The sequence below is a fragment of the Crocodylus porosus genome, unplaced genomic scaffold, assembly GCF_001723895.1.
Source record: "Crocodylus porosus isolate Cpor-Errol unplaced genomic scaffold, CroPor_comp1, whole genome shotgun sequence".
In the NCBI taxonomy this organism is placed as follows: domain Eukaryota; kingdom Metazoa; phylum Chordata; order Crocodylia; family Crocodylidae; genus Crocodylus; species Crocodylus porosus.
The window spans coordinates 718,813-732,578 of NW_017728899.1; the positions used below are offsets into that span (position 1 = coordinate 718,813).

At 54.6% G+C, this 13,766-nt stretch overlaps 1 protein-coding gene across 2 annotated transcripts in view; it reads right to left on the minus strand.

Annotated features, from left to right (window-relative positions):
• Window positions 1-11,536: 11,536 nt before the first annotated feature.
• The window catches only part of TXNDC16 (thioredoxin domain containing 16), a 63,377-nt gene continuing 61,147 nt past the window's right edge, over window positions 11,537-13,766 (minus strand). For both annotated transcript variants that reach the window (XM_019556611.1, XM_019556612.1), the window contains one exon: window positions 11,537-12,141. In XM_019556611.1, coding sequence (XP_019412156.1) covers window positions 11,852-12,141 — 290 coding nt within the window. In that variant the 3' untranslated portion in view covers window positions 11,537-11,851. The remainder of the gene's footprint in view (window positions 12,142-13,766) is intronic.

Consider the following 13,766-nt stretch of genomic DNA (forward strand, 5'->3'; position numbering starts at 1 on the left):
GACTTCCCCCCACGCTGAGCATGCTTGCAGCTGGTAGCCCGTAAAGTCATTGAGCTTGAGGGTGGGAAGGGACCACAGGAGGTCACATCTGGGCCAGCGGTTCTCAACCTTTTTGTACCAGGACCCATCTGTAAACATCGATGGCCAGTCCTGACCTAAGTGCCAGCTACCCCCTGTGGGGCAGGGGGAGCATGGGGTCTGGGGGCCCCAAGCATCCCCTAGCAGGCTGGAACTGCACCAGCCTCCAAGGAAAAAGCCACAGTTTGCCTTGTTTTTCTCCTTTAAGGGAAAATCCAGTTTTAAAGTTTGCTCACGATCCTTTCATATATTCCCGCGACCCACTTTTGGGTCACGACCCTTGGGTTGAGAAACGCTGATCTAGTCCAGCCCCCTGCTCCAAGCAGGGCCATCCCCAACTATTCCATCCCAGCCAAGGCTTTGTCTAGCCGGGTCTTGAAAACCTCCAAGGATGGAGACTGCACCACCTCTCTGGGTGACCCGTCCCAGTGCTTCACCACCCTCCTGGTGAGAAAGTCCTTCCTAACATCCAGCCTCGACTTCCGCGGCTGGGAACAGTCCAGCAAAGCGAGGCACAAAGTGAAATTAAGCAGATCCAGGTCAGGTCCAGGTCTGGCCCCATCTCATCGGCTTCACTTGGCTGCTTCTGAGCAGGGGCAGGAGGTGTTCACACGGGAACACAGCTCTCTTCGCCTCTCTGCGGCCCTGGACTTCGGGGCCGAAAGAAAGATCTTCCGTCTTCCCAGGCACCGGGTGCAGGAGCCCTCCCCAACGTCCAGACCACATAGTCACCAGAGAGGGGTACAAAGATGGAGCTCTGCGATGACCAGGGCAGCTTCTGTATGAATCACAGTCCCTCTCTGTTTGCATTGGGGCACCGTCAGCGACATTAATTTCTGGCTTGGCCCATTCATGACCGGGCCGGCAAAAGGAGTGGGAGTTTTGCAATTGATATCAATGGCTGGGCAGTGGTCCCAGACTTCTGGGAAAAACAATGACAATCTTGCATGGGAAAATGAGGGAATGAAACAGCTGCACACCCCAACAGCTGTAATCCAACGAGGCATGAAGGCAGTACACGCAACTGGCACACACATACACCCCACGCCTGGGTCAGGGCCAAAGTTGCCAGCCGTCTGTGAATTTATGGACAATCTGTAAAAAGACACACTAAACACTCAGCCCTGTCTGTAAAAGTCCATAACACCATGCCGCCCTCCATAAAAACATGACGTCACCTCAACTTCAAGCTCCATGGCAAGAAAAAAGCTGGAGCAGCATTGAAAGACAGATGGGGCATGACAGCGCCTCCTGCGTCTGAGAGAGATAGCAGCACCCTGCACACAGAGCTTGTCAGGGCTTTGGGCCCCCTTTGGGCCTGCTAGACCCCCTCTCTAGCCTTGTACTGCTGCTGGGTCCCTATGCCCATCCTCTGCCTCTAACAGTTGCTTGTATCAGAGGTTGGGGGGAGGGCAGAACTGCAGGCTTGTGGAGACAAAGTTTGCTCACGATCCTTTCATATATTCCTGCGACCCACTTTTGGGTCACGACCCTTGGGTTGAGAAACGCTGATCTAGTGGGTGAGGGTCCATACTGGGACAGTGTGGAGCAGGGCCAGCACAGGTCAGGCTGGGGGGGGACAGTATGGTCTGGGGTACAGATGGGGGGCACGATGTGGGGTGATTAGGGGACAGCAGGGTGTAAAATTGGTGCCCCAGTCACACATATCTGCCAAGCAAATAAATAAATAAATATTAATGACAGTAGACATGTCAGTAAAAATGTATGTCAGTAAAAAATGTGCAGAAAGTAAAAAAAAAAAAAAAGCCTTGGGTTGGGAGCCCATGTCAGGACATTCCCGTGTCCTGCTGTTGTCACATCTGACCCACTCAGCCCCAGAACAGCTGTTTCCTGTGTGGCCGGCTGCCTCATCCTCATGGCATACGAAAGGTCGGATGAGTCAGTTCTGCCCCTGCAGTGTGCGGGAGGCCTGGAAGGAGGCAGGGGTGAGGGCAGAGCAAGGTGGAGGGCAGGGGCAGGGAATGTGGGGTGGGTGCTGGGAGGGACATGACAGGTGGCATTACAGCATGGCCCAGCAGCGATGTCCTGCCTCTCCGTCTCACAGACATCCCCTATCTTTCCCTGGCTTACTCACGTTCGCAGCACTGCTGTCAGTTTTTACAGCCATTTCCCTCCCTTACAGCTATTGTTTCACAAGGAAGTCATTTCTCCCTGTTTACTCCCCTCCAGTGCTGCCCTGTTTGCATCAACAGTACAATATCCTGTGAGCACCAATTGCTTTGACCTTTCCTTGGCAGGTTGGGAAAGACAGGAATTTCAAAGCTGGTTGAAGTCCTGTCCTGCTGGCAGCTGGCTGTAGCTCTATCTAGTCTCATGGAGAAGCCAGGAAAGAGAAATTTCATCAACTCCCGCAGCCTAGAAAAATAGCAAGCAATGAATCATACAGCCAGCTACCCCCGGCTGAACACCTGCAGCAGTGATTCTCCACCTTGCTTGACTCAAGACCCCCTCAGAAAATGCCAGCTTAGTTTTTTTGTTTTTTTTTTTTAATAAAGAAAAATCCTAGAGCAATTCTTCTATTGCAAAGGACTCAGAAACCCACAGCAGGGCAGGATGGTTTGGATACTCTGGATTCCTATTTGAAACCTCTGGATTTACCCTGTGAATCAGGTGTAGGTGTCTGCCCACCTAACAGTGCTAATATAGCACCCTGTGACACCCTTAAAAGGATCTCATGGCACCCTGGGGTGCTGCAGCAGCAAGGTGAAGAATCGTCGACTTAATCATTATCAGAACTGGAGCCAGGTGTGCAGTCGCTTTTGCGAGTGTGAGTGTGAGCTGAAGGAAATACAGGAGTCAGGCATTGATTATAGTTGACTGAGGGGTTAACAGAGACTGAGGCCCCAAGGTGCCAGAGAGCATAGTGCCTCACTGCAGGACCATGGTGCATGCAGTGCATGGGCCAATCCTCCTCTAGCAGCCAGGCCATAAGAGCACATTACAGCAGCTGCCTTGGCATGCTCCTCCTTCAGCTCAAAGGTAAGAGGCTGTTCTTCTAGCACTGGGGGAAAGGCTCCTAAGCAAGGCAGGGAGCAGAAATACCTACCCGAGACAAATCAGTCCAACATAGATGCCTGAAAGTGCCCAGAGCGTATTGCTGGGCCCTGTGGGAGAGTGAGGTGGGAGGGAACAGCCTACAGGGACTGGCAGGAGTCAGCCATGCTTGGCTACCCCATCACATCTTGGCTACAGCAAGGCATTTGATGCCATCTCCAACAGCAGTCTCATCAGTTAGTCAAAAGCTGTGGTGCTCAACCCAGGCCCCACGTGCCAGATCTGACCCACAGAGCTCTGTAATCCAGCCCGCGGGGCTTCCCACAGGCCTGGAAATGTGGGGGACCAGTCATAGTGGTAATTGCCACTGCTCTGGGGGCCACAGGAATTAGCATGGCCACTGCTCCCCTCTCATCAGATTTCGGGACCTCTGGGGAGCCCCGCGGGGAGCTGACATGGACCTTGTCCACCAGATTGGTTCCTAACCAGATCCACCGCACAGGGTCTGTTCACAGCAGGATCCGCCACGTGGCCTGCCCCCACCCCACTCATCTGGCCCAAGGGGTTGGGTGGGTTGAACACTACTGGTCTAGAAACCATAGTTTTATAGTTTCCAGGGTTGAAAAGGACCTGAACAGATCAAATCTGACCCCCTGCCCTGGGCAGGAACGAGTGCTGGGATCATAATACCCCAGCCAGATGTCTATCCAACCTCCTCTTGAAGACCCCCAAGGTAGGGGAGAGCAACACCTCCCTTGGGAGCCCGTTCCAGAGCCTGGCAGCCCTAACCATAAAGTAGTGCCTCCTGATATCAAGCCTGAACATGACGTCAATCAATTTGTGGCCTTTATCCCTTGATATCCCACGTGGTGCCCAGGGGAACAGACCCTCACCTATTTTCGACTGGTCCCCCCACTACTGAGTTTACAGACAGCCACTAGTTCCCCTCTCAGTCTTCTTTTGTGGAGACTGAATAGATTCAGGCCCCTTAGCCTCTTTTCATAGGGCCTGGCCTGCTGCCCCGGATCATGCAAGTGGCCCTCCTCTGGACCCTCTCCATGCTTTCCACATCCCCCCTGAAGTGCGGCACCCAGACCTGGATGCAGTACTCCAGCTGCGGCCTGACCAGTGCCGCATGGAGGGGGAGGATCACCTCCTTGGCCCTACCTGAGATGCATTTGTGGATGCATGACAAGGTGCATCTGGCCTTACTGACCACTTCCTCACATTGGCGGCTGTAGGGACCGCACATTACCTGGTGCTTCTTCTTACTCCCTGTGTATTTGAAAAAGAATTTTTTGTTATCCTTAATTCTGGTTGCCAGCCCTAGCTCCATCTCTGCCTTGGCCTTCCTAACCGCCCTCCTGCAATCTCGAGCAACGGAGGTGTAATCCTCCTTGGTGACTGCCCCTTGCTTCACTGATTGTATGCCACCTTTTTTGCCTTCAGGTCCTCCTCGATGCCTTTAGTGAGCCAAGGGGGCTTTTTAGCACTCTTGCCCCCTTTGGTTCTGGTTGGGACCGACTCCCTCTGAGCTCGGAGGATCGTCTCCTTAAGGAACAACCACCTGCCCTGGACTCCCATCTCATCGAAGCTCCGAGTCCACAATGTCTCTCTAATTTCCTTAGCTCATTGAAAAGGAGGCACCCCAGCCAGGCAGGAGTTAAACCTACAGTCTTCTGATCCACAGTCAGACACGTTATCCATTGCACCACCGGCCCTGGGTAGGATGGATGCATGGGTGCCTGCAAATTCATGCTCCAAATGTAGTCCTCAATGGCTCAACAGTTATGTGGAAGGAAGCATCAAGGAGGGCTCCCAGGGTCTGCACTGTTTAGCCTCTTCATGAATGACCTGGAGTGTGGAAGTGAGCGGAGGCTCAATAAATCTGCAGAGGACGTCACGCTGGACAGGGCAGCCACGGCTTTGGAGGACAGGACTAAGCTTCCAAATGACCGTGGGACGTTGGAGGAAGGGTCTGGGGTAAATCAGAGCCGTGGCCAGAGGCCCCTTCCAACCCCACTGCTCTGGGTTTCAAGAAGTGAGGCAGGGGGCAAAGGCTTGGGGAAAAGCAGGGATTTTTGTCTTTTTTTTTTTCCCACTTCGGCCACTGCCCTGAAAAAGAATGGAGCTAAGTCCACACGTCGTGTGTGCAGCTGCCAGGGGATTCAGGGCTCAGAGGGTCAATTTTGGGGGGCCATGATGGTAGCTGGCTACAAATCAGTAGCTACAATGGCATCTGCCCCTTGATACAAGATCAAGTCCTGAGAGGTTCAGGGACAGGAAACAACCACGCCTCATGATTAGCTGGAAAGAAAATGGGATTCCTTCTTCCTCCTCCCTCTCTGATCTCGTGCATCGCTCGGGGTGCTTTGGCTGCAGACTGACTGCGCTTCCTCTCATCGCGGTTGCTCAATGCTCTGAATGCTAGCTGAGATTATTTTTATGCCCTCTTAGGTGTTTGCATTAATACTTTTCACCCCCCGCCCCGCTGGCTGCTTGCAACAGCAGACATGTTCGCTCTGGGGAGCTGGGAACCGACACGAGCTCTGTAGCCAGCTCTCCCGGGGCCTGGAGCCTGAGCATCCCATAGAGGGGACTGTGACCACCACGAGACAAGCCAGGATCAGGCCCTTGGGTAACACCCTCCCCCCACGTTGAAAGCAAGTCTGCATGAGATGGGATTGTTGAACTCCCCCCGGCCAGGTGGGGAGACGGCGTGTGACCCCTGCCTGCTCTGCCGGTGGCCTCCCCAGCACATCACCATCCAGATAGCCCCATGCGGACGGGGTTTCTGCCCGTGAGCTGCCAGCGTGCCCCCAGCCAGTCCGTGGGGCAGGTGCTGGCTGAGCTCACCTTGGCTGCAGCGGGAGAGCCACAACATGAACTCAACTGCACCCCAACGGAAAGGAGGGGGTTGCATTAAGCACGGGCCGTGGTGTCCAGGCACTTGCTGGAAGCCACCGGGGTTCATAGGAGCTGGTGCCTACAACCCTTGATCCGACCCTGGCTGTCTGGAGGAGGGAATGGGTCCACACCTGCAGGCGCCACAGCCTCGTCTTCTACTCTAGATGGGCAAGAAACCCTGCTGCCTTCCCAGCCTGGGGACCTTCAGCCATCAACATGGCAGCTGGCTGAAACATAGGCCAGGCGGGACCGACACCGCACTTGGGATCAGGAAGGATTTTTCCCCATGGTCAGCCTGGTACAGATTGTGGGTGGGGGCTTTTGCCTTCCTCTGTAGCAGGGACAGCTCCTTTTTTCCCACAAACTTTCCCCTCTCCAGTTCCCCACGTCACCTTATGACCACATCATCCAACGACCCAAGCGTATGCCAGAGCTGCTAATAGCTCAGAGGTCATCTCTTTCCAGTATCTCACTGACCACGAAGCAGTGGGAGTGTCGCTGGGCTGCACAGGACGGGAAGTCACCCTGGGCTTTTATGGATTGAGACACCAGAGAGTGGTGCAGGGAGACAATCATCTCAGTGGGGGGGGGGTGAATCCCCAGCCCTCGGTCTTCCTGGCAGGCTGAGGTGTGGAGGGTCCCTCCATCTCCTGGGGCGGCCTTGCCTGACTCACAGCCTCTGCAAAGGCCACGCGAGTCATATTCTGCTCCAAGAGGACAAAAGTGCTATAAAACTAGGCAGGCAGCAGGGATAACTGCTTTGGGTCTCGCTGGAGCCATGAACTGCTGTCCGTGGGCCGGAGCCATTAGCCCGCACTCCAGCTTCTGGCAGGGCCAGGCCTCTGGGTTTTCCCGCTCTCTCTTGTCATCACCCCTCATTCGAGTGCAGCGTGACAGTGATTTCTAAAGCCTGCTCCCTTTCCCCCTGGCCGGGCTTTCCTACAATGCTCCCCCCACCAACCCTGCTCCTGGGTGGATCTAGGATTTTGAAAAGCGGGGTGCATTGGTGAGGCACATCATCCCATATAACACAGCACATATTACTCTCCAGGTAAAAAGAAACTAGGGATGCTTGTGCATGTGACTGGAGCTCAATCCCCAACGTTTTTTTTATGCCCCTCTAAATTGAAAGAGCGGGTTTTTAATTGAAGCCGATTTCAATTTTTCCATCATCTTACGGCTGAGCCTCGTTTTGTTTTTTTTCCATCAGAGCCAGAGCTGGACCGAGTGGCTCCTGAGCTGCCACGGGCCCGCCTGCCCCAGCTCGGAGGCAGCATGCGGCCTGATCCAACTCTCTCCCGAGCCTGCCTGCTGGGGAAGCCTAGATGTAGTTTAGTTTGCAATGCCGCAGTCATTTAAAACTCCCCAAACTGGAGCAAGTGTCATGCGCGATGCCACTAAGCCACAAAAATTACATTTCTGCCATGTGTACATCGTGACAACCGTCACATGTGCGAGCGCCCTAGAAGCTGCACTAATATGCCAAGGACCTGGGGCTGGGCAAACCATCCTGTACAAATTCATAATCCAACCCCTTAGTAAAAGTACTACAGCCAAAGTAGTAGTAACAGTACTACACAGTAAGTGTCATCAACCCCAACACCACACGAGCTATCATACCCAAACCTGCCCCAGGTTAAGCAGGGGGACCACGTCAGCCAACAGTGCTTTGGACTTGGTGTGATGCAGCAAACTAAAGCAGACTGCCAGCACCTGGAAATTATACTGTGCCCTGCTCCCCCCAGTATAAATAGATAGCAATGGATTATTGCACTAGGTACTAGGGAGATCTGGTGATCCAGTGAGCTTTCCTGAAATGCAGTCCTTAAATACACGCCCGTTATGGTGAGGTCAGCTAAGGCGAGAGTTCGTGACCGGCAACCTCAGCGCTCGGGAAGAATCGGAACAAGGAAGATGCATAATGACCCCTTGCCGGGTCTCCAATACAGTGCTGCTCAGGTACAAATGAAGCAGGCTGTGGCTGGGACAAAAGGGATGGGTCCACCGTTTATCTTCACGATGGGTGTCCACTGCCAGTGGGCGTTTGCACTGAAACACCAGCCCGGCTTTGATGAGGCTGGTCTACACCAGGAAGGCTGAGAGGCGTGAGAAAAAGCAGAGAGAAGCATGGTTGTTTAGCTAGGAGAGGAGAAGACTCTGGAGGGGATCAAATACCTGAAGGCGGGTGACACCGCGGGTGGACACGGACAAGAAGTGCCAGTTTCCATTGCAACAAGGGAAATTCAGGTTGGAGATGAACGTCCTCACCACGAGGCCGGCTCGACACTGGAACAAGCTGCCCAGAGAGGCTGTGGGCTCTCCCTCCTTGGGAGATTTAGGCTGGAGAGACATAGGGTTGAGCTGGTTCGGACAGGGGTGAAGCTGCCTGGAGCAGGGGCTGGACCAGATGTGACCTCCTCAGGGCTCTGCCAGCCCCACGTTCCCTGCTCAAGACACCTCGGCAAAGCCCCAGCGTCATAGCCACACGGGGCCACCCAGCCCAATCATCTCTGCCAGGCCATCCCTGGAGCCCAGCTGGCCCAAGAGGTCGGTCTGACTAGGTTCTCATTTTACAGATGTGGAAACCAATGCCCAGAGCAATGGCGTGACCTGCCACCACAGGCCAGTCTGGGAAAGGAAGGACAAGGGGGCTCAGCTGCTGAAAGCTCAGCTGGGCTGAAGCCTCCTCTCCCAGCGGGCTGTGCAGGGAAGCGGTGCTTGGCAGACCTGTCTACAAGTGCCGGGTCCGTGCTGAAGCCCGCCAGAGGGAAGGGATGGATCCATCATCCCAGAGCACTGGGGAGCAGGATGGACGGGCAGAGACAGCAGCCCGCAGCCTCCAGGGTCTCTGGCGTTCTCCCCCGGCCGTCAGGGAGTCCACTGAACGTGCCTCACTAGCAACATCCCTTGGAAGACCCCTTAGACGTGGGCACGGACATGGGCATTGCCAGGCACCTCCACAGCGCTCCGACCACATCAGGAACACGTGCCGCTGCAGCTGCTCTCACCTGCCTACCCCAGGGACGTGAGGAATAGAAACCCCCCATCCATGCAGCAAGTTGGGGCTTGCCTGGCTTCTAACCTGGGCTCAAACACGGCATTTCTGCCATGCATGTGAACTGGATCCTAGCTCCTGGGACTTCAGCCATGCCAAGGTGCTGATATTTTAAAAGATCTTCTGATGCCTTCTGCATATCACATCTATCTCCTGGCTCTCGTCTTGAGTCAAACTCTCTCCCTCTCTCAAACACGTGATTTCCAGCTTCTGCCCAGTGCCTGAAAACCATGGGCAGTCACAAACCACAGGCAGTAGGAAGCCACGGACAGGCAAGCCCGAGGCAGCGAATCACACCCTCTGTGTGCACCTCCTTCCTGGCATCTTGGCAGACAGAGATCTGTGGCTGAAGCAAAAGAAATCATACCTGAGTGCCAAGTGCCTGGGGAGGAAGGAAGCTGATGGCACAGACGGCACCGCTGGTGATACTTCACTGCACTTCAGGCAAGTTAAAAACAGGAAGAGGGCGAGAGCTGCCCACAGGCATGCAAAGGCCCTGAATTTTGTGCTGTTCCCTTTGCAAACAAGCACATCACACAGGACAGTGCGCATGGCAAGAGTCAGCCTGTCTCTAACGGCTACCCCTGACATTTCAGTATCCCCCCCGCTGATAAAGGCAGCGCTTGCTTTTCACTCAAAATAAGCACAGTACATGGTGAAGCACTGGAACGGGCTACCCAGAGAGATGGGGGACCCTTCATCCTTGGAGGTTTTTAAGGCCCAGCTAGTTGGGGCTGGTCCTGCTTGAAGCAGGGGGTTGCACTAGGTCCGGCGGTCCCTTCCAACCCTCATTTTCTATGATCCTATGCAGCAGCATAACCCAGAGGGACCAGAAGCCCTGACTTTCCCCGAGAGACCAGGAGCCCTGAGAACACCCCAGTTATAACCATGCAGGAGAAGCAGCTCTCTCATAACACGACACACGTTTCCCTGGGATGTCTGTACTGTCCCAGCTCCACGTTTGCTGCTGGCATTACCAAATAGATAAAGCTCTTAAATTAGACAGCAGCATAAAGATCATTTTTGTGCTGTGTGCTCCAGCAAAGCTTGTGGGAATGGCACCAAAGCAAAACCATTCCTGATGCTGCATGCAAAGAGGCCCCCCCGCCTCATGCAGCCTGCCCGGCCTGATCCTGACAGCAAAGGCCCCTGAAGGTTTCATGGTTCCCTGGATTAAGGCACATTTTTTGCAGGCTTGCCACCTTTCTGCCAACACCATCTTACCTTAGGGTGGAGACACTGGAAGGTGCCTCCTTCTGGCCCCGCTTACCACCTTTCCCTACAGGAAGAAGTGGTCGTGATGCAGGTGCATGTGGGCCAGGGAGACTGCATCCACCACGTGGGGCTACACCAGTGGGAACTGGGCTGGTGCAGAAAGCCTTCAGAAAGGCCCACAGAGGAGAGCCGGGCAGGGATGCCCTTGGCAGTTTCAAGCTCAGCAGCAGTGAAACCAGCTAGAGAACGTGAGCTTCTCCTGGGCGGCGGGAGAGGGCCGGCAGGCTGGATCACCTCCTAGGGCTGCTGGGCTCTAAGCCATGCCTCCAGCCAGGGCTCACAAGGCTTCCTGGCTGCGGAGCCGAGTCCCAGCTTGAAGTGCGTCTCCTTGGGCCTTTCAGGCCCCCCAGTTCCTTGTGCTCTCCAGGGCCCAACCCTTGGCCACTCCACCCAGTGGATCTATCCCCACGCTTGGAACCAGAGCAAACGCCGCTCAGCATCAAGCCCATACCCCCAGGCAGCTGCTTGGATTGGGCTCTGTAGCTGGGATCACCCTTTGAAGCATGTCCTTCCAACCCTGCAGCTCTCTCCTGCTCAGGCAGTACCTGCTGTGCTAGTCACTACAGATGGAGAGGAGGAGAGAGTACGGTTGGGGGCCCCAGGGACCTGCCTGCTTCCCCCCTCCCAGCTTACCCAGCCCCATCCCGGCTGACATCCTTCCACTAACATGGTCCTGCCCGTGCAACCCAGAGCGCAGAGGTGCTGAAACAAAGGTGCCCATGCTAGTCTGTGCTGGCTCATTTCCCGTCCCCTACAGGAGGAAGCTGTTGTGATACGAGGGCATTTAAGCGGTGGGACTGCAACTGCCCTGGAGGGCTGCAGGGATTTTGCTATACCAGGGCAGCTGTGTGTGCACAGTGATGCTCAACCTTTTTAGACTTGCAGCATCCCTGGATAGGCTCAAGCAAGCCCTGGAGACTCTCAAGAAAGTCCTGGAGAGACTCACAGTAGCCTTAAGTAGACTTGAGCCCCCCCTTGGAAAATGCCAGCTCTTTGTAACAGGAAACCTGCTCTGTTACTCTTCTGTAGTCAAAAATGAGTAAAAACAAAAGACTGAGAAAGAGCACAGCTAGGCACCTCTATCTGAAATCTCTGGGTTTATCCTGTGAATCATGCTTGTATGCCTAACAGTGCTAACATTGTGTGGCACCCTGGAACCCCCAAAAGGATCTTGTGGCACCTTGGTTGAGCATCACTGACATGGCGATAGACATCTGCCTGTCCAGCCCCCCCGGCAGGGTTACAAGTGCAATGCCCCCGGGATCCCAGGGGCTGGCCATCCCCGCGGCTGAGGGCTGGCAGGCTTGCTGGACTGGAATGGCTGTCACCGAGGCACTGAACAGCACCCCCTGCACCATGAGGGCCAGCTTCACACAGGAGCCCACGGCAGGTCACTCCCTCGAGGGCAGCTGTCTCCGACCATGCTGTGTCCTCTCTGGTTCTGCAGATACCCTCCAGTGAAGTCAATGGCAGGCTGGCACGGGAGGAAGCACTCACACCGTGCCTCCCTGATCCCACCCCTCACAGCTCAGCATGTCTCTTCACCTGCCTCTCTCTCCCCACCAGCCTCGGGACTGTCCCACGCAGGTCTCTCCCAGGTGGCTGGCCCTCCTCTGCCTCTGCTCTAGGCTCCTCGGCCTGCTCCTCCCTGACAGGTGCCTTCTCTTCCGCGGCCTCCGCCTGCCATGGCCCGGGCGGGTCTCCTCGGCCATATGCCGTGTGCAGGGTGAACTCCGGCAGCGTGGACTCCATCATGCGCAGAAAATTGTACGCGGGCAGAGGCGGCGTCCAGGGTGCGTCAGACAAGGTGGCTGAAGGGAGGAGACAATGGGCTGTTACTGGGATGACCAGGCATGGGAATGTGGCTGATGGGGGAGGACCGAGGCGCCGATCCTGCAGGACACCAACAGGATCCTGTGCAAGGGCTTAACAGGCCTCTCCTGAGCAATGATGGGATGGAAGGGAGGCTCTATCTGCATCCTCTCTCCCCAGCCCAATTTCCCTCAGGTTTCTATTCATTACGTGGTGCACCTGTTTCCCTGAAAAGGGGACTGCATTTGGTTTAAGAGGACCTTCCAAGTACAGACAATGCTGCTGTAGATATCGATATGCCACTCCTTTGCCCTGGCCCTTTAAAAATCCTCCTGGGGTCCAGGAGATTTCTTGGCCTTCCAGGAGAACCCCATGGCAGGACACTGAGCTCCTGCAGAAATGACCCTCCCTTTTTGAAGTACAAGGGTTTTAAATGCACAAGGCTCTGCGGATTATTATTTCTACTAGCATAACTATTATTAGAGAGAGGCAAGTGGCTTCTGATAAAATAAACCCTCTGCTTAGGAAAGCTTATGGTCTACTACTTTGATTCGGTTCATTTAGGAAGGTGCAAATCTACCCTGCCTTGTCCATCACTGTTATGGGCATCGCATTGCACCTGCTCCACACACAAGGACCTAAGGCTTTGCCAAAGCATCTCATTTCTCTCCCTGCCCAGATTATGGGGGTTTCTCTGCCTCTTCCCAGCCCACCAAGTTTCCCAAACCATCTCTGCCCTTTCTCTACCCCACTGGCTCCCTCCTGCATCCAAACAATACAGAGCTTTGCTGAAAGATCGTTTCTTCTCTGTTTCCAAGGCTGCCCATTTGAACTGCTGGGGGTGTTATTTGGCTAAAGCTAAACTGGACTCGAGTCATCGTGGAGATGGGCTCTTCTCTGTGGCCACAGGGGATAAGACCAAGAGCCTCAAGATGCAGCAGGGGAAATTTAGGCTGGAGATTAGGAGGAATTTTCTGCCTCAGAGGGTGGCCAAGCCTTGGACCCGGCTGCCGAGAGAAGCTGTGGAATCGCCATCTCTGGAAATTTTCAAGAGCAGATTGGACAGACGTGGTTGGGATGGTTTAGGGTACGGGTGATCCTGCCTTGCGGGGGTTGGACTAGATGCCACCTCATGAGCCAGACTTTCCTAGAATCCGATGATCGCAAGAAGTTCTTCTAAATCTAGCATTCGTTTTCCCTGGAGCTGGTCCCTGAAGAAACTGTTTTTGGAATTTAGGACCCAGACTAACAAAACATTTTAAGCACATGCTTAAGTCTCACCAGTATCCATGAGACAAGCACCTGTTTACAGCTGGGCACATGGAGGATTTTGCCTAGGGATGCTCCGAGGAATAAGGAGCTTAAGGAACAGCATCAAATGGCAACAGAGGGTCAACTTGGAAATTACAGGGTGAAAAGGGCTTCAAAATGGGGACTGATGAAACACAGGAGATGCGTGGCACTGCCTCTGCAGCTGGGAATCCTGTATGCCAAATGCAGGGCACATCTGCCAGCTCCCTGGGGGCCGAGAGGAAAGGCAGATGATAGGGAAAGTAATTTCTGCCATTAGCAGATAAGGAAACTTGGCCGCTGGGGGCACTCCGAAGACAAAGGCTGTCGGTGT